The 21,189-nt window shown below is 41.5% G+C and overlaps 1 protein-coding gene across 4 annotated transcripts in view; it reads right to left on the bottom strand.

The window, feature by feature from the left end:
• Window positions 1-21,189, bottom strand: part of cacna2d1a (calcium channel, voltage-dependent, alpha 2/delta subunit 1a) — a 72,264-nt gene that overhangs the window by 35,328 nt on the left and 15,747 nt on the right. For all 4 annotated transcript variants that reach the window (XM_031858826.1, XM_031858827.1, XM_031858828.1 and 1 more), the window contains exons 4-6: window positions 7,610-7,669; window positions 3,676-3,711; window positions 2,802-2,937 (exon numbers count right to left, since the gene is read on the bottom strand). In XM_031858826.1, coding sequence (XP_031714686.1) covers window positions 2,802-2,937; window positions 3,676-3,711; window positions 7,610-7,669 — 232 coding nt within the window. The remainder of the gene's footprint in view (window positions 1-2,801; window positions 2,938-3,675; window positions 3,712-7,609; window positions 7,670-21,189) is intronic.

Here is a 21,189-nt window from a genome sequence, read left to right as displayed (position 1 = left end):
GAGAGAGAGAGAGAGAGAGAGAGAGAGAGAGAGAGAGAGAGAGAGAGAGAGAGAGAGAGAGAGAGAGAGAGAGAGAGCACCAACACAAGCCTAGCTTTGCCACTTTGCTATGTAACTACAGCTACACCCAGACCCCACCCTCCACCACCTACCTGGAAGAGATCAAACAGACGCCACACACCCTATAAGCAAGAGCACTGCAGTAGAGGACAGTTCAATTATGTAGTATTAAATGTCAGTCAATCAAAGTTCGAAAAAAAATAAAATAATAAATTGTCAATGGATTTCTTCCAACTGCCCAATTCAATTGCAATTTTATTTATGGTTCTCAACACACAAAAATCAACATTATTATTGAGTCCAAAACAATCTGCATGGCTAGAAACCACTAAAGGTAAATGTAATAGAAATCTGATAGAAATGTTATAAGGGGATCTGTTGCAAATAAACGCATAACATTTTAATGTACCAATCCAGTCGTGGCTTTTAAAGTTCACATCAACGATTGAACGAATTGCAGTGCGTGACAGAGGTTGGAGGACCACGTAAGTAACAAATTGTGTACATTTTGACACCCATCCAATGAGATCTTGCGAACAGAGAATTCTGCAAAGGAAAGCCTTAAACAAAGCATGCACGCCATGGAGCAAAGGAAACAAGACGAAGAAAGGAAGGAAGGCAGGAAGGAGAGAAAGAAAGAGGCTACATTAAATTATAGAAAGAGAGTAAAAGACAGACTAATAAATCACACTAGGAACATACCCCTCCTCCAACACCCAAACCCACCCTTTCATCATTAGAACTGTTGCTTATAAAGATAACTAAGTGCATTTGGCCATTTGGCAATGACAAAAATGTCTGCAGAGTCAGACGCCTCAGAGGCCTGTCACTCTGCACATTTATAGTCCAACTTACGTGGAGCGACTCGCTGTGTAAGGACATTAGAATCATGTGACCGAGTCCCATGCATTTAGCAAACCCAGTGTGACGATCATTACTGAAATTGATATTGAATGCTCAATCAATGCCAAGGAGGCTATTAGCTCATGCCTGGGTATAAAGGAATTGTTTAACCGTTTGATGCGTGCTGCATGCGTGTGTTGCTAAATGTATTGTGTAACTATGAAATGATGTAAGTTTAGTTTATGAAGTGACATATAAAGCAGCTTAAGGGACCAATGATGTAGTGTTGCTATACTACATCACATCACATGTCAATTCTCATTAAAAATTCACTCTATTGTCTTATCACAAGCTTCCCATTGTGTTATTTCCATCTTCTCAAGCGCCGTCTGTGTCCTCTTATTGCGACTATATAGTGTGTCTACAAGACACGTCTGCATCCTTTTGTCCGTGTGTGTGTGTGTCCTTGCATTGCAATCATTAGTGTCCTAGAAGAGGCTAACTAATAGTCATCCACCCTTACATTAGTGAAAGTATCTCTTCCGAAGAAGCCTGTCTGTTTAACATTGTGCTGTTTTCAAATCACTGGCAAAAAGAAGAAAAATAATCAATGCGAGTAAAAAATACCAATCCCATTTAGATTGATATCATTGCTGTTTGAAGACTAACTCTTAATGCAAAAGCCATTACCTGATACTAACATTAATTTTACAGTAACGTCTGTTTTCACATTGGAGTTTTATCCATCATAATGGATAAAACTCCAATTATTCGGATCCTGATGACTCCATTTTGTCTGAAAGAGTTTAAGGCTGGCCACATTCGGTAAGCATTCTTTATTATACCAGATTGAATTACTGAAAGCCAAATCGAGTTTGACTGGTGGCCTGTCGGGTGTGTTTTCCTGCTTATGTTGAACGCTGGGAGAGGCTCCAGAAGGGAGAGATGGACTATCTCCATGAAGTTATAGCCCTGTAGGGTATTCACTTTTCATCATTTTGATGCGAAGTGTGGTCATACAAATACAAATAGTGCCAGCAGTAAGGGAGGCAAGGGGAGTAGCAAAAAGAAGTAATCGGATCGGATATTAGTTTTGCAGGTTTTGTCAATCCATGTTTTTACATATTTCTCTCATTAAGTGAAGATTTTGACTTATTGGTGGCAGTAGATGAAAAGTCAGGGAATCACTAAAGCTATTATGGTTGATCCTCTGGGCACCATGAATATCTGTAGAGATTTTTATTGCAATCCTTGAGTCTGGACCAAAGCAGTAGACCGACCAACAGACCGACAATGCCATCCTTGTAGCCGCAAATATGGCTAACATTTAAAAAATGAAACTATGCACAGCACTATGTTTACAGTATATGATGAAAACAATGACCCTTTCAAGACACTATAACAAGACACTTTTGTAAGTTAAGAAAGTGAGAGAAATAGTGACAAAAAAAAAAAATGCTTCAATGCAAGTGTGTGATAAACATGCCGAAATAACTGAGATAAACTGAATGCAAGGGCAAAGCTCCCACAAAAAGACCTCTTGTTGGCCGAGGTAAAACGTTGTTATTCAACGGTCTAGGTCAGCGGGGTTAGCCGTGAACGGGAGGGAAGGGAGCAGCTGGTGACCAGGGTAAAGAGGGGGCGAGAGTGTGCTGGCCATTGGTTTGTTGGTATCTGGGCTAAATATAGACTAGAATGGCTTAGCCTTGGTGGAGAACTGTCTACACTACAGACAGCGCTGGGGGGCTGAGCTCTGCGTCATGGGAATGTACTGTAGATACTGGACATAGTGATGACAGGGATAAAGAGAGAGAGAGGTGTGAGGTGGTGGTTGCAATGTATTACCATTTTTTTAAAGGAGGATGTGTGGACAATATGAGAAATATAATGCAACTTACAGCCTTCGTATATATCCGTAGGGATGTGGACGGCGGTGGTGTTGTACGAGACAAGTCGTTTGAAGTCGGGGTCTATCTCGAAATCATCTGGAAGATATCGGTTCTTCCTTCCCTTTCCGTCGTCTGTCTGATTAAGCTGCACAAAAGAGGAAAAAACAACAGAACCTGGAGTTTCAGTACCACCCTGTAAAGGATTATATGGCTTAAGAGGGGTCTGTGTATGTGTGTGCACCCTCGGTTTGTAAACATACTGTATATGCGGTTTCTTGTTACTGTGAGTGACAAGGTGTCAATGTTAGTATTCACTGAAATGTCACTACTGACAGATAAATATTGAGAAACTGAAAAGTTTTAGGCAGTGAAACATAAACCCAGACATCCAGAGAGAAAGAGAGCGAGGGGAGAGGGGTTGTCAGTCAAATACAGAGTGACATTAGTGTGCTGCGGGTGTGTGGTTCTTTCCCACTGCGATAGTGGAGGGGGAATTAGATGCTGATCCCTGTTTATGAGAGCAGACAGATGACGTCTGAGGCCGGGGGAGGCATTCAATGTCTCACGCATACTCATGTGGTTCTGAGTGTGGGGCCCAAAACATGTACTGGTCCTTATAGATAAAAAAAAAAAAGAAAAAAAAATCGGATTAAACATGCATGCATCCATACCAGAGTTGATTATGGATGTAACATCAGTAATTCCTACATACACACATACAGTGACTTCTTTTCACAGATTCTTGCAGGCTATCAATACAATCTGCTATCAATTTTGTTGCCATGCTCTCAGGAGGGCTGGATACGGGTTGCTTGCGGTGTTTTATTTGCATCTCTAATTACACTGACAGAATTTAAAAGTAGTGGGATCAAGTTGAACTTACGTCATCTTTGGCATTGTAGTAAACGATTTTGTCAATCTGTGAAGAAATTGAAAGACAAACAAGAAAAGATTAGCAATGAATCACAATATACACTTTGATTAATGACTTAAATCCAGGCTGAAAAACAGCATTTTACTGTCCTCTCCGACAGACAGTTTGAATGTTTTACCTCTGTAAACCTCAAACAACATCGGTGACTAGTGTGGATACTGAGATAGGAAACCAATATGGAAGTGTCAAAAACTGCAGGTCCTCAAATGGCCACTTGAGGCAGGGCTTAACATACGAGTCAATCCTTGGTCTCTATATCCGATCATGATGATCGTAATTGCGTAATTGAGGGCGTAGCTGCTTTGAGTGACAGGTGGGCGCAGTCACAGGGTGCTACCTCTCGGTCCCTTCTTGGAATAGCCAGGAGGCTGTGTCATTACTGCCAAGATGGCGACAGCCGGAGTCACCCACTTTGAGCCTCACAATGGCACCCATAGGTGACGAGACTATGTCTATATTTTCTACAGTATGGTTGCACAGGTAACCACACCCAACAGTGAAGTCACAGTGTACGGAGGTGTACGCTGGCACTTCTACAGCACTGCTGCAAGGTGAGAAGCAAAAGCAAGATTTCTAGCCGCTAGTAATTTGCTCTTAAAATCGACAACTAAGTGTACAAGTCTCCAAATTAGTGCCAAAATGTGTCCTCCCTGATTGGAAGTTGTTCTGCGGCTCTTATACTTAATATCCCTTGATACTTCCTTGTTGTGAATAAAGGAGACTAAAATACCCACTCGAAGCCGCTCCAAATTTGCCCAAAAATTGAATTTGTGGGAAGGCTAGGCAAGACATTGTACTTTGTCTAGGATGAAAAAAGATAGAATGGAATGAAAGTGAAGGCCAGACTAACTGACTGTTACAGATTCTGAAGATGCGCCTTTAGAAATGTCTGTAATCTAATCTTAAAAGATGCCATGAAGTAAGTAAAGCTATCATACTTGTCTGTTTTTGTTTTAGTTACAACTGCAACTGGGGATAGAATTTAAATCCTGCTCCATTTCCTTGCAAGGCAGCCGTGTGTGTTTGACACTGAGGATCAGTGAAGTAAGTGGTGTTGTTTTTCGTGCTCACACTGCCGGGCTTCCTGTCAGTGCACAGGCTAGCAGGGCGCCAACGTGCTAACCTATAGGTCCTGCTGACATCAGAATGCCCTGGAGCCACAGAGCTGGATCAATTTCCATTTCCATTTTATTTATATAATGCCAAATCATACCAGAAGTTATCTCAAGGCACCTAGAACAGGTCTAGACAGTACTCTCTTTTACTATTGACTGAGTCCCAGCACCCGCTTACCACTTCTGGGGCTGCATCTGCTCTCTGTTTCGACCCTTAGTTAGTTATATCAGGAGTTAAACTAGCACTGATATACACATGCAAGCAACAATATACACAGTGATAAAAACAGACCGTCCCATGATGTTCTCTGTCAGCTCATGTTACTGCAGACAATGTGCACCTCAAGAGGTGACACCGACACTAAGGTCACACCAGCAACCGCACCCCTCAGGGGAGGCTACTGCGCGCAAGACCTCTTCATGTGTGAGAGATGGAGAAAAGGCGAAGATGTAAGTAGATGGTTTACGCTGTTACTTATGTGGCATGTTGTGGTGGGTGTGATGTGTACTGCCAAATTCAGAGTGTGTGTGATCTGTATTCTGTCTGAACAAGGAGACGCTTGTTAACGTATTGCGATCCAACCTCTGCCAGGTGTAACTGCAGTTCATGCCTACCATTTGTGAAAGCCTAAAGGCTCATTCAATATGTCACGCACTCACTGAAAACAGTCATGGTGCTTTTCCCTCGCATTCACAGCAGCTGCAAACAATATTGTGTCAATGAAGTCGTAAAAGACAAGTATCACATTTAATGATCTGCAATTTGTTTTCCGACATTGCCACCTCCAAACCCACTCTTACATAAAATGAGATCAAAATGCAAGAACCACAAGAACTAATATAGAGACAGAATTAAACATAATGTAATCAAATTGACCTGTTTAGAGAAGCTGGATACAGCTTGTATTTTAACGACAACTGTAAATAGGGCCAAAGTCATCACATTACTGAACAGACACACATCAGTCACAGCTTTTAAGTGTTTAACGTCAGCAGGGAGAGGTGCCCAGTAGTACTGGCCCAGTTATCAAAGGTGACAGAAAACAGACGCATGCGCATGAACACACACACATACACACACACACGGTATTTCAAACACTCCTGATTCCGTATGATACAAATCTATACATTGTGCAGGCCTACTTTGTGTATCAAACTGTGGTTGTTATATTTCAAGTAATTTATTAGCTTTATATATAGTATTCTAAGTGAAAAGGAAAATGAAATAAACGTTTCTAGCACGTATTATTGTAATTTACCTTTTCTTTCAAATATGTGTTCAAAATGAGTCAAAGCCGAGGTAGCTTCAGAATGTTCCACAATGGCGTTGTGGAAGCTCGCATTGCACACTGAATATGTGGCTTCACCTTTTAGAAGATCCCACAGAGGATGCCCACATCCCGTGTTCAAAGAATTTACTGGAATATATTGGCCAGCATAAAAATAAGGCAACCTGTGTGATTTGCAAAAAACAAACAAACAAGCACAGCGTCCAAAAGGCTGATAAATAAAGTAGAGAAAAAGACACACATGGTCTGTGTTCAATGAAGGCACACAGAGGTTCATGCGGGGCTAAGCTGAGCGGGAGAAACTATTCTGAGGCAGACACAGCACTGTGTGAAGTTATAATAAAGCTGATATAAAAACAACAATAATGGAGTTGTGCAGGGATGAGATTTCTATCCATCAACCGTAGAGGCGTCAGACATTGCAAAAGCTCTTATCGCTATCAAAATAATACAAATCTCTGCCACAAGAGGCCTCAGTTCATATTATTCAGTCACAACAGTAACAGGTTCATACAGAGGACACGTCAGTATGAATTCCCTACATTTGTGCAAATCTCTGAGCTCAACAACCTATTTTGGGAATTTCTATATCAAAACTACACAGATACCGAGATATTCAAATCGGTTGAAGTCTGGCAGAAATCCCCATACATTTGTTTTTTATTATTATTACGTTCACTAGCCAAGCATTCAGGGACAAAGGGATATCAAACTCAGTGATTGTAACATAGCAGATAAATGAATCAATTTCCTTCCTGTTTTACGCAACACAGCGTGGAAGAAGTTGAATAATGGGGAACGTTTAATGGGAAAGAATCAGTTTTTTTTTTTTTTTTTTTAGGCTAAATGGCAAAGTGGAATTTCTTTGAAGTTCTTCCGCTACAGTATTTTCACTCGATATCATTTGTCATTTGTTAAATGGCTGCCAAGAGCGTGAGGCTTTTCTCAAAGCAGGGCCAGGAAATTTGCAATTTGCATCTATTATGAAACGGCCGCAAAGCTAAAACACGGCATCCCCGCCAGTGAGTAGCTGAGAGAGCTGCACTGTAATTCCCGGCTGCCATTGTGGAACGGGGCACTGCATTCACTGGACCAGCAATTGGTCGAAGTAATTAAATGAGTAAATGAATAGTGTGTTCATATTATTTGCTGTACATTTCCTTCCATTCTTAATAGTATGATTAATGGACAATATCAGAGAGTGTGCAGCGTCCGTGTGTACGTGTGCTCATCATATGCATACCTGGTTGTTTCTGCCCATTATGTGAAATAATGAAATTCAATCTTGTATTAAGTCATAACAGCACTACTGTCATTGTAATGAGATGTGCCATCCAATTATTACAATCATATTGGTTCATGAATAACACGTCCCTCCCCCAGCTCCTCTTATGGAGTTCGAGACACCGCTTGATCTGTGTCGTAATGCAGCCAGCGTTAACGAAGTAACAGTAGATCGGGCTCCAGCCGCTCACTCACCTCACTGTCGCCCCTCCACTCGTGCTCCATTTGGAACTTTTCTGCTTCTGTTGCCAGCCTCTGAGAGAAGAGAGAGGGAGGAGGAGAGAGTAGGAGGCGAGAGAAATACAGTATGTTAGCCCATGTTAATTATTCTCGTAAAAAAAAGCGTGTTTTAAGGCAACATTACTGTCAACATCATGATACTGACTTTGGCCCCAACTTACACTTCATCCAAGGATGGACAGTGTTTGCATTAGCTGATTTAGAGATTTGAAAAGCCATGAGCCGGGCAGCTCAAAAACCATACACGGCTGAAAATATGAATAATTAAATATCAGAGCTCCATGTGAAGTCATGACATCTAACCCTCATCTAGCAGCTCAAAGAGGGTGCTGCTTCTCCTCTCTGCACCTGTAGGTATGAATTAGGACTAGCTGTGACACAGTGTTGCGCTAAAATTAGACACCCACATATTCCATCTTTTCCCAGATCTGGTCCTAATGACTGGGTTAATGGATTTATAATGGGCCCAGCTTTTAATCTGTACCTTGTCCAGAAATGCACTGTACTATTAATTTCCCCCGGGAAATATAAAATCCGGCTCTTCCTACTCGTGTAAACGGCACTGCGGGTTTCAAGTCACGCAGAAGGAACAGAGACTTGATGGGGGAAAAGCAGTAAATTAATTTGTGAAATGAGAGGAGGAGGGGGTTGAAAGAATGAATTATTTAATTAATTCTGCGGTGAAATTAAACAAGACAGTCCCAAGATTCAGAGAGGCAGAGCAAAGTCTGATTGTGAATCTCATATTGGGATATTAGTGGCAGCGTTTGGGAGCCAAGTCAGACCTTACACATGACATCAACTGTACATTTGTCTTCGTTTGCCATTTTTAAATCACTCGTCCAAAAGCAATTCAGATCTTAAACCACTTGATATCATTGTACACCTCACGCAAAGACAAAGTATACCCAAGTCAAGTGATTAACTCATCAGCAAGACAACAGCCTGATGGGTGAGAGAACAGCAAAAATAAATACCATCAATCATCTTGATTGACTTCAAACATCTTGCGTCCACAAAATACAGAAACAGACACTTCGACAGAAACGGTGCCAACATTTTTTTGCCTCTTGTTCCTGCACTGCTCCTTCTTTATTTCTCAAAGTAAGCCCCCCTTACTGAATAATCAATTGGCAAGAGGCCACATATTCATAATGAAATCTACCTCCTGCAGATCACTCGCTGTGCCTGTACGGTGGGGCCTCGCGGCTAGCAAAGGAGCAAATGTGAAATAGAGATATGTGGGCGTGTGGTTAAGGCTGGAAAGCTTCACTGCACTTTACATGCTAAACATCTCTCGGTGACTAAATGCAGTGGTCACTTAAGGGAAAAAAATAATTGTACATCTGAATTATATTTGTAGAATACATCCTGTAAGTTGGTCATCCACCCTTCTATCACTATGTTAGATTTGTATGTTTGTGGATCTCCATGCATCTACACACAAGAATTTATTCTGTAAGGATTATGGCTCTCGGCAGCCGGTTACGGTGGTCTTTATACTTCACAACACAAACACAATGTACAAACACAAGCCTTTGCAGATTTAGTTGCCAGTTACCAATGGCTCTACAGCTGCCTTGACTTAATGGGAATATACTGTCTGTTTCCAGTCAGGTCATTATTGGCTCAGAGACAGATTGGGGTGTGTGTTTAAATCTAATAAACTACTAAGCTGATGCTGCGGTCACAACTCGACCGCCGGTTGTTTTCTCTGGAATCACTCCTACTGTATTCAAGCTCAAAGCATCAGAACATATATTACATGAAATAAGAGGCCAGTAAGTTTTTATGTATTTCTAAAAACAAAAGCAATTTGCAAAGAATTGCCATCATATTCTCGCATTCCTATATATCGCTTGCAAAATGCTTCACTAAAAAAAATAGCATATAAGTAGCCGACTATGTGAAGTCTTTATCATTCCCTAAATGTAAATATATAGGTGAAGTCAAATTAGAAGTTTCAGTTTCAGAACACTGCAGAACTCATACAGACAAGTTCCTCTTCTGACTTGAAATGATGAGTGTAATGAACCTACAAGTTTCCAGAAACAGCTTTATTAGCTGTATATACCGTAGTATATTAGAGTTCCCCGCATGCATTGTTTGAGTGGTCGTTTTAATTTGCTATTTAACTTAAAGTAACTTTTTGAGTTTTGGACATCAGTGTTTCAAACTATTTCAGACTTATTTAAACACCAAATCGAGCAAAATCCTTTGAGTGCCATTTTTGACATTGCTCCAGACAGGACTTGGCAAAAGCAAAAGTGAACTTGTTGGCTGTCACTTCTTCACTGGCTATTTTACTTAAGTGGGAAGGATTCTGCAACTCCTTCCCACTCACACTGGATTAAAGACATTATGTCCTGTATGAATCTCGAGAAAATTGATTATACCGCCGAGGAAATCATTAATGAGGATCTCCACAGCAGACCAAAAGGCCATAGAGCCAAAAGTCAGCAGCTGCTGCTGTTCTTTACATTGTTTAACAGGTTTAACCCCTTTCATGAGCCTTCACATCCCCCATTCACACTGGATGATGTACGACAGCAGCTGGGCAGGTGCAAGCCCAGATAGCATCCCAGCTCGGGTGCTCAAACTCTGTGCCATGGAGCTCGCTCCCATCCACCACTTCATCTTCTGGGAATCCTACCACTACCGACGGGTCACACTCACTAGCCATGAAATGCCTGGATAAACTGATCATGACCACCATCCTGTCAGCCGTCAGACCACAGCTGGACCCCCATCAGTTTGCCTATAGGACCAAACAGAGGATGCTGTGGGATGTCTCCTCCACTCCCTCCTAAATCATAATCCAACGCCACCAGATGATCAAGAAACTTCACCATCTTAATCACCCTCCACTCCTCATCCACTGGGTTCACAATTACCTGAGCAACAGACCGCATGCTGTTAGAATAGGCACAGTAAGATCATCAACAACAGAAAAGCCCCTCTGGTTTGTGTCCTCAGTCCCTTCCTATGCACCCTCTACTACACTAATGACTGTACCAGCCCTTCATCCATCACCACATACTTCAAATACTCTGATGACACTGCCGTACTTGGACTACACAATGACAATAACTCTGTTACAGCCTATCAAAAGGCCATTTTTCACTTCACCCAAGGGTGCACTATCTGCTACCTGCAGCGAAATGTGAAGAAGACAGAGGAACTGGGTAATAGCACATCAAACACACCTCACACTGGACTGAAGCCCACTTGTTATCTGTAAACTTAGAGCACTAAGTCTGTTGGTGCTCCCCACCTCATGCTGTTGCTTTACAAAAGCATAATCCAACCCATCGTGCTGTATTGTCCCCGTTGCTTCTTCACCATACACAATCCAACAAAAACAAACTGCCTCTGCCTTCCCACACCCAGTCTATCAGATAGACCGTCAGAGCCATCACAGGCCTAGCAAATGACACAGATCACCCCTTAAACCATCACTTCACACTTGAAGGAGAGCTCACTTCAGCAGGAGCTTTATTCCTTCTGCAATAACAGCCCTGAACAATCTGTCTGGCTGACACTGTTGTAAGCTAGGATGAATGAGTGCATACATGAAGATTTTGTATACTGTTTATATACTCTGGGACGAATCAATCTTAAACCTGGAAGTGCCACGTGAACACATGTCAGATTATAAATCAGAGATACTGGGATGTAACTAAAATCCACAAAATTGTGATTTACTCCAAAGTTTGAAAAAAACAAAAACTACAGCCTATCAATGGAAAGTGCCGCAAGTAATGAGAATTAATAAGAATGACGAAATATGGACTTGCTAATGAGCTGGCGTTAATTGTATGATATCAGCGAGCTGCTATAGAAAGACTAATGAGAGCATATTGCGGAGTTACAGAACAGAATAATGACGATGATGTATGCCTGGTTCACGCTGTGTAACTCGATGCCTAAGAATAAAGAGTGCGCCTGTGGTTTTGGTTATTGTGTGGAGAACATGGATAACTGTCCTGTATTACAAACAATGAGCCAATGGGGAAAAAAAAAAAGTTCATAAAGCTGCAAGGGGCCGCTTCATAGCGTAAGCCCCATAAATCCACTGTATGCTCAGGCATAGAACAAGAGTATGCATGTGTGTGTTTGTCTTCTTTTTGGAGAAAATGAATCACGTCCACCGTAATGCCTTAAATCTCCTACATGGAGATCCAAATGGAATGATTTTTGCTTCAAAAGAATGTTTTCTGAGGAGCTTTTCATATGAAATGCGTCAGTAAAGTGAAATCAAACATGAACCACATTACTGTATCGATCAAATTGCAGATTTGTCTTATTTAGATGAGTCTTCATGTCTAAATATAGATATAGAAAGGGAGGGCGAAAAGCAATGAGACATTAGATCGACTCGCTTTCTCACACACGTGCACAATACACAAATCACCCTCAGCTGTTCAAAAGCATCCTTTATGTCTGCAATCTAAGAACGCTGGGTACAAAAACATCGGGCTCTGCAACCCTTCTAATTTTGCATCTTGTAAGCAACACACAGAGATGTACTGTGTAAACATGCGCGCTTGCTTTTCTGACACACATTCCTGGCAGTCTGATTAGAGCATCAAGTCCTGCGAGGACGGAACACGCACATATGTACAAACACACACACACACACACACACACACGGAGAGAGACAAACACACACACCTGCCATCTCACTGATGTGCAGGGAGGCACGGGAGAGCTGAGGAAACATGAGCATCTGCTGTTGTGACTGGCAGCACTTTAGTCAGATCTATCCTGCTCAGTCAGGAGGAGAGTGGTAAGAGAGAAAAGGGGAGAGAGAGATGTACATTTGCACTCACACACACACACACACACACACACACACACACACGCTCAGGCAGACTGGCACAAGAAAGAAAACAACTGCACAGTACAGTAAAGTACATGCAAGTTGACGAGTTAACCCTACTTACTATACTACAACCCTGGTCTTTTAGACAAGAAACAGTGCTCATCAACTTCGCAGGAAGTGACTTGTCAGAGACTGGTGCTAGTCTCGCTATCCACTACTGTGTGCTGGTTTGACAGCTCATCTCTCCTCCAGCAAACACTCCCAGCTGAGCACGTTCTCTGTGTGCCAGCTGGCTGCAAACAACTCCCAATTACAGCTGTACCCAGCTGCAATGTTGACACGGCGGTGCATGCACACACACAAACACAAACACACACACACACACTTACACCCAACACACAGATTTACTGTGTCACCATGTCTTGAGGTATACCCCTCTTTAATAATCAGAAGATTGTTTGATGCTGCCTCCTTTAGGTCCCACTTTAACTTTTTAGTTTTAGTGGTCATCACCACTGGGGGGGGGGGGGGTGGGGGGGGGGGACGACAGGCAGACAGACAGAGTAATAATGAGCTAGACACATCAAATGTACACTCCCTCTCTGTATGCAAATACTGTCTGATAAGTTTCATGTAGGAAAAAAGAAATGACAAACACAAAGCTGGAGCCGCGGACACACACAGAGAGTGTGCGACAGCTGGGCTGACAAAGGCAGCCAGACACACACACAATGCACACACACTTCAGGAAGTGGTGAATAATGAGTCACTGGTGGCTAATATCAGACACACCCACGCTATCTCTATCTCATTGATTCAACATTTTCTGCAACATTCTAGATCTCAAATATTTTTAGTTTTTGGAGACAGGGACAGAACTAGTATGTTTACACAACATTGCATCACACCAAACGAAGGATTCCTATAAAATCCCTACGTTTTTGCGAACAGGTCAAATTTGCAATAAGTTTTGCTCCTCCAAGCCATCTCTTTTAAGTGTCCCCCCCCCTGCCCCGTATATATATTGCTGGTTAAGTTTGTCATTTTTAAATATATTTTATACTCCATTGACACGCAACTGTAGAGCAGCAACTTTGGCTCTAAGCACGACGACCTGAGCAGATATAGGATCTAAAATCAAGGATTTATGATTTTGACAGCCATTGCAGACCACAGAATAATTCAAATGTGACAGCGCCACTCAGCATTTAAGCGCTCAGAAAGATTATACAAGATACGATAAATCCCCAGTGGGTAAGTCACAAGTTACAACGGCACAGAGACTGGCTAACAGGAAAGAAAACAGAAAAAGATGATGATATCAATAAAATTATATAGAGAAACTATAGGAAATATATACATAGAGTACACAATATAAGTGTCAGAAAGAAATATTGTAATTCAATTCTGGCTGTCATTATGCGTGAGCTATACATAACATACATAGATATACGCATAAATACCTATAATAGGTGTATAATTGACATGGTACTATTTATTTTACTATTTACTATACTATATAGTGTTATATAGTATATGTGCAATATATGTAATATACTGTACATATAAAAAACCTAGAACACAATTCCATAATATGTATAATAGAAATGGAAGAGAATATAATGAAATAATATATAATATAATACACTAACAATACATATAGTATTATTATATAGTGATTTAAGTAATATATTGAAAAGTTACATTTTCCTTCTGTGTGTGTTCCATAAATACTTCCCAATCCCATAATTGATTATGAGCTCCAATAGCAGTGCCTTTCAGTCTCCCCCTTCACTATGCAGCTTGACTGAAGAAGGTAACACTTCGATGTCTCAAAGATTACTCCCAATAATAATCATATAGAAGGTAGTTACTCTGAGAGGCCCGCTGTAGACTAGGATGCCATCAGCATAACTACCTGGCAATAATAAGCCCGCGGCGTGTGACACGAGTGGAGAATTTATGTTGTTTATTCAGCAATTTGGACATAGTAAATTTCCCCAGCATATTCTTGGAAACGATGTCATTATTTAAAGTGACCGATTGCATAATGCGCTCTCTTCAGAACGCCAACGGAAACAGCACATAAGTCATTATAACATATGTTCTTTGAGTGCAAGTGGATATGCACTCATGGGGAATTGCACGAGCGTAACAATTTTCCCTTCAATGTGCGACTTAATAAAATAACGTGCGAGTGAGGGAGCCTCATGAGCTTGTGTGTGTGTGTGTATGTGTCACTGTGTGCCTACTCTGTGATTAGGGCTTTTAACAGCAGTGTCTAATGACTCACAGCATGTCATCCAGTGCCAGTTTAATAACGCACTTCCAGACACTGGAGATCAGTGACTCCTCTGTAATTACGCACAACTACATAACACAACACTTAAAAAGGGCTCTATTCAAAAGCCCAAGCTCTCGCTTTCATCCTTCTTAGACGATCTAATGAACACGAATGTTACTAGAGAGGGAATTCTGTGGATTGGGGTGAATGAGGATACTTGACTGAAAGTTCTCTCATTTTGATTGTCCAGTGTTGAGAGTAAAGACAAAGTGGGTGACAGAGAAAGAGAGAGAAAGAGAGAATGAGAAGTGATTCATTGCGGTGAGTGAGGAATCCGTTTGTGATGCCCACGTTGCTTAGAGACCAGGGTGTCATGGTAACCTGCCGCATCTGCGGTCCATGCACTGTGAAGAGTGAAAGCTCCCGTGCAAACGGCTACACAAGAGACTCAAAACAACATTTTGTTCATTGTCTTCCCATTGTAGAGCAGGCCATCGTTCTCCTCAGCGATTAAGACTTGACTCAAAGCTGCCTCTCTGCGCCAACGCCAAAGACCCGCTCACAATTAAGAGAAGTTGGTTCACGCTGGCGATGGAGAGCCACGCCGAGGGTGATTCAAACCAACGCAAGAAGCCAGCTTTGGAAAACAACTGTTGTTTGTGTTTCCAAAATGGCCACCAATTACGACTCGAGACTCTGATGGGCAGCCAAAGCCTTTTTTTCGATTTGCTGCCAGAGCGCTAATGCATTCCCAGGCCTGACCGATCGATATTCAAATAGCACAGTCCCCAGCTGTCTGTTCTGTAGTCCTTACCCTTACGCTGTCCCTTTGTCTCTTGGGTGGTCACCGTCTTTTCCTTGGTTTCTTTTACTTCACTCAAAAAACAAATGTGTCTTGAAACATAGAACCTTGGTATCTCTTATTCCTTTTGTTCTCTTTGAAATTTTTTAATTGTTAACATCTCCTCTGCAGGTCAGTCCACTCTTTTGTGCAGGCAGTCTGTCTGGAGGACGTCTTGGCAGGCTGCCATGTCCCCTAGTGCAGGTGCTTTTGACAACAAGCATCCATCAGGCTGGGTACAAAGCATCAGAGGGACTTTCTTCAAGGCACCTACACTGAATAACCTTTCCCTTGTCCCAACAAGTCAGTCCTCTCTCTCCAGTTTTGAGACAAGCCATTGGCAAGCGTAATCCTCCTCGGCTTTTTAATGTCAAATAGCAGAGACTGGGAGGACATGCAAATGATGTGTGTTAGTGTGTGTGTGTGTGTGTGTGCATGTATAGGAAAAATATTGATGTTGATTAAATATTAATGTATATATTATAAATATATTAATTTGAAAATGTTTTTAAACTAAGACACAAAATGTAGTACTGAGGTGTAAGGTTATTATTAGGTAACATTTTTAGATACAAATTTAGAGATCAGCCTGACAATTATTTTCCTAGAAACAAGTGCAAATACCTCAACTCATACACTCTTTAATTTGTGTGATAAATGAACATATCTGGAAATCTCTGCCGGTGTCACTGTGGGAGGAGTAATGACCTATTCCACTGGGGGAGGTTAACCACAGGTCCATCAGATGAATGGTTAAGAGCAAAGGTTCAATAATTAATGAGAACAGAGTCAGAGGATTCAGAGCTGGCTTGGATATCGGAGAGAGATCTACTGTTAAGGAGCGCAGTAGACGAGGATCTGTGTCATTGACACACAAAGAAACAGAAACTGAGTAAGAGCCTATTGATGAGGCTCAGGCGGCTGTGGCGCTGTCCAGTGCTGATTTCAGCACTGACATTCTGCTTCAGCATTGATTGATGTTCAGCTGATTGAGGATTGTTGTTAGCCCATCCAGTGCTGTTATTCAAGGACTATCAAAAATCTCTCATGTTGTCCAAATTTGATGAGTGTTTTCTGGATGGGTGGATGGATGGACCGTATTCTCAGTGATTTACATGACATAATACTAGTACTACTGTGTCCCACTGTCACACCTGACACCTGTTTTACCAAATGAAAATATCTGCTTATTGTATCGTAATCTGTTTTGTACCTATACACTTTTAAAAAACAGGAAACATGCATTTCCCTTTTATTTTAAACACAAGCATTTCAATTGTACTGGATAGAATGGCCCAAAGAGGAAAGAAAAGTTGGAAAGAGAGTCGACAGGCAAGACTGGGAGGGTGTACAATTTTAAAGTAATTTCCTTACTTTCAGAAGAATTTATCATCCATATTCAAACTGTGCCACACACACACACACACACAGACACAGGGACACAGACGCATACATCCGAAAGGGAAGAAATGTGAGAGGACAGAAAGGGAGAAAAGAGGAACACAGGGCAAGGCAAAAATGGGAAAATGGGAATGAAGAGTGACAGAGAACCGGGATGAAGTTATGGAAAAGGAAGAGGGAGTCATGATCAATGAGGATGGAAGGACAAGGTTGGAGGGTGGAATGGAAAAGACACAGAACAGGAGTGATAAAATACCATATGTGACAAGAAGGAAGGAGAGGGATGATTTTAGGGATGTGGACAAAGGCTCAGAAGGCTAAAAAGGTAGGAAAGGTGATTGCACTTGAGTGTGTGGGCATACAGATCTCCAGTTTGGCTACAAGTGAAGCCTGTTCTCTAAAGGTTTAGCAACTACACACATCGGTATCTCTATCTAAAAAGCTAAAATACTCCGCTACAATACATCACAGATAACTTTGAGGGGTTTTGTCTGAGGTAAAAAAAAGTTTTGCAGTTCTCTCTGCACTGCGGTGATTTCTTTCCTGTTGGGAACCCCAGTTTCACTTGACATCTTTCTAAGGACAACGCACACTGAATGCAGAATATTGTGGTGCAACATGAAAGAGGCAAGTTCTTTGATCGCCCATGAGTGCCTTGGAAACTAAATTATTTCCCCAGCCAGATCACCAACGCTTTGGGAACATTATCTTGAAATGGTTGAAACAGACTAGTGAGGACTGACGTTTCAAACAGTGAATAAAAGAGAGGGAGAACTATACATTTGCAGCCTTCTCAGGGCTTTAGACGAAAACTGAATAAGGAAGGAAGACAACAGTCAGATTGTATAAGAACTAGCAATGAAACTGTACCACACCCCAAACTCATCATATAGAATTAAGATGCAAAATGTCCTTAAGGATATTGGCTACCAGTGCAGCTTCCTGTTTTGGCTCCTGACTTTTCCCGGGAAGCGAGCATTTTCCTCTCTCCGATTACTTTCTTTGCTTTTTCTGTACATGTGATCTTATGATACTTTAAACAAGTGCTAAGGAAATTTATTGATCTATGTTTTCGAACTTCATTTCCATGCATACATGTGCAGAGTTTAATTATGCATGTGTGTGTGTGGCAGGGCTGCTGTACTGACGCTTGTCTGAATTTTTTTACAGATAGAGTTGTAAGAATTGTGAGTGAATGAGACTTAAAAGATAGTCTTCCTGATAGAACTTAAGCTTAATTTGCCATTGCTTACACCTTGCAATAAACTGCTGAAACACACTCTTGAATATGTATGCTTCTTGTCTTGTCTTGTCCCAAGACAGAGTTAGACCCACTATGAGTATAAACATGATTTTTTTTTTGCAGTGATGAAAGATCCGTCTCCCTCTAAACAGCCACAGCTGCCAGCATGTGAGAGATTGCATGTCAAGGGAGCACCGACGTCAAACGCATCGACTGCATTGAGGTGACAGGATGGGCAGATGTCAGATTGACAGACAGCAAATCCAAGCAGGCCCCTGATTAAGTTAATGACAGCAGCCATCATTCTAATGGGATTGTGTTCCTTGACAATTACTGGCAACCTAGACACACATGCACACACAAACAAACAAACAAACAAACAAACAAACAAACGTGCAAAGTATAGCCAGAGGAGAGAAGTTGCCCTAGTGTAAAGAGAAATGCCAGCAGTCAGTGAGGCGGCATTTATCCTGCTTATTTCATGCACAACACGGCCTGAGCTGTACTACTGCAGGGGGTGGAAAATTGCAATACAGACAATTTCAGAGGGTTGTAAAGCACTAAGACATGATGTCTTACTGTAATCATCTGATGCCAGGTCCATGACTCACGCTGCTTGGCTATGATATGAAAAGGGAACATGGTTACTATAAAACCATAGGGTAACATTAGTTCATTATGATGAAGCCCCCTGAGGCAAAATTTGTGATTTGTGATATTGGACTGGAACGGACTAGGCTTCCTGAACAATACCCATCTTGGTTAAACTACTTGTCCGGAGTTGCTACAATAAACTGGGGAACCATGATGCTCCAAAACTCAGAAAATTAAGTCTTCCAGCTCTAGCTTTTCATTTTGGATTGTAAAAATCAATGTATTATTATAGTACAGGGGCAGGTTCAGGGATATGGAGTCTACCAAAAATGCCTTTAATAGTTGCTAAACACTAATTAGCTAGAATTCAGTGTCCAATCGTATCTGAGGGTGGAAACTTGTTTGTATGTAGCACACAGCACATAGCGGTGAGAGTGCTGCCTGTTGAATTGTGTACTAAAAGGCCAAAATCTTAATGGATGGGAGGTCTGTAATAGGCTTCTAGTCTTTTGTATGCTGCCTCATGGGAGGTGTGACTTAGTGCACTCATGGACTTCCTACCACTCTCCCTCTACTTATCATTTCTCTCTCATACACATCAGGCCATTCAATTTCCCTCGGACAAAAAAGCTACAACCTATCAACACAAACCCTCGCTTTCATGATCACTTCATGTTGTCTGTAATCAGCCCTTCCAAATGGAACAAAAAAAAGTTGGACAGAGAAAAGAGAGAGGGATGAAAAAATTCTGAAGATGGTGAGTCAAAGGGAGAAATTCTTTAAAGCATAGATTGAAAGCGGTGCAGGGATATATTAGATAAGTGTAGGTAAGGTCAAGAACATTACAGATGCTGCAGTCGTCCATTCCCTCAATTTCAATTCATGATACAGCTTAGTGGACACAGCAACTATTTATGGTCCCTTTCACAAATTGATGGCCATGAAGCTGGATCAACTCCAATATACTTCATTACACAGAACACCATTTACAGTAGTAACCACGCCGCCATGGGCCATCTCTTCAATGCTAATGCAGTGACAAGTAAACATTATTTTTGAGAGAACAAAAGCATATGGTGTTTAGCTTAATTTTCATATTTGTAGCATAGAGCAAAACAACTGGCATTAACATGCACAGGTGGAACACACAGCGGATGGTGTTGATGAGAAACATAAGCACAGAGCCTGTAGTTTAACATCTTTATTGCGCCGCCATCAAGTCACTGAGCAGTTTGTTTCTCTTCCGAGGTGCGACACGACAGCATCAGACACAAATGGTCCCTCATCCCCTGGCAATTTATTGAGATGTAAGAAAAACAAAATGGTTGGCTGGATTGATGGGGTAATCAATGACAATGTAACTATGGCAACAGGCTGTCAAGCATGAACTGGGTGTTTCTCGAGCCGGATTGATCGAGACCGGGAGCGCCCGGAGATCCTTATTCAGTTGCCAAATACTGTTGTGTTTAGCTTGTTGTCCATTTGTAACGACATGCAAGCAAGACTAGGACATGCTGATGTTTAGCAAGTCATTTTTACCAACAAACCATGTTGTTGCATTTCACTCGAAATGACAAAGATGAAGCTCATTGTGGTGCAAGCGGACTAGTCAAGGGTTCCTGTAAGGATGAATCCTTTGGGAACCATAAAAGTCTGCATAAAATCTTCACAAGGATTCATCTTCTGGACACCATGTGTTTTGCAATCCACCCAATAGTTATCAAGACATGTCACAAAAAAACTAAAACGTTAACCAGCTGTTGGTGCTAGAGGTAAAGTGAACCTATGAAGATAGCATGGACAAAATGTTACATTGTAGATAACGTGTTTCTATAGTTTGTCAAAAGGTTGTGCAGTACAAAGTGATTTAACTATAGATGAAGAAACCAAATCTGACACAAACTCACAGCTCTGAATCGTCTGGTCAGCCACTCAAAAAAGGAAGAGTTCAGCCACTTGGGTGAACTCTGTCAGAAACTCTTAACGACAAAATGAAAGCATTTGCCTAGCGTAGCGCTTTTAGTATTCGTTTAGTATGGATTCGGTATGAGGGCAGACTCGTCCTCAAGGATTCCTACAATTGAAACTAAACAGGGTCATCTGCAACATTATTATTTTTTTCTTCGAAACAGCAAAAAGTAATACAACACATATACACAATAAAATTGTATATTTATTTTGGCATGTTGCAACCCAGACTGGTAACTTTGAATTAAGTCATCTAGCTGGAGGATGTCTGCTCATATCGGATCAGTGCACGGCCTGAAGCAGTGGCTATGTTCCAGCGTCTGCTCTGACATGAATTGAGGAGGAGCAGATTGTTTCTGTGTTTCCTTGGGCTCTGGGC

Source organism: Anarrhichthys ocellatus, unplaced genomic scaffold (genome assembly GCF_004355925.1).
Source record: "Anarrhichthys ocellatus isolate YVR2014 unplaced genomic scaffold, GSC_Weel_1.0 scaffold21, whole genome shotgun sequence".
Classification (NCBI taxonomy): Eukaryota; Metazoa; Chordata; class Actinopteri; order Perciformes; family Anarhichadidae; genus Anarrhichthys; species Anarrhichthys ocellatus.
The sequence above is the reverse complement of the archived record's forward strand: the minus strand, read 5'-3'. Positions and strand labels throughout refer to the sequence as shown.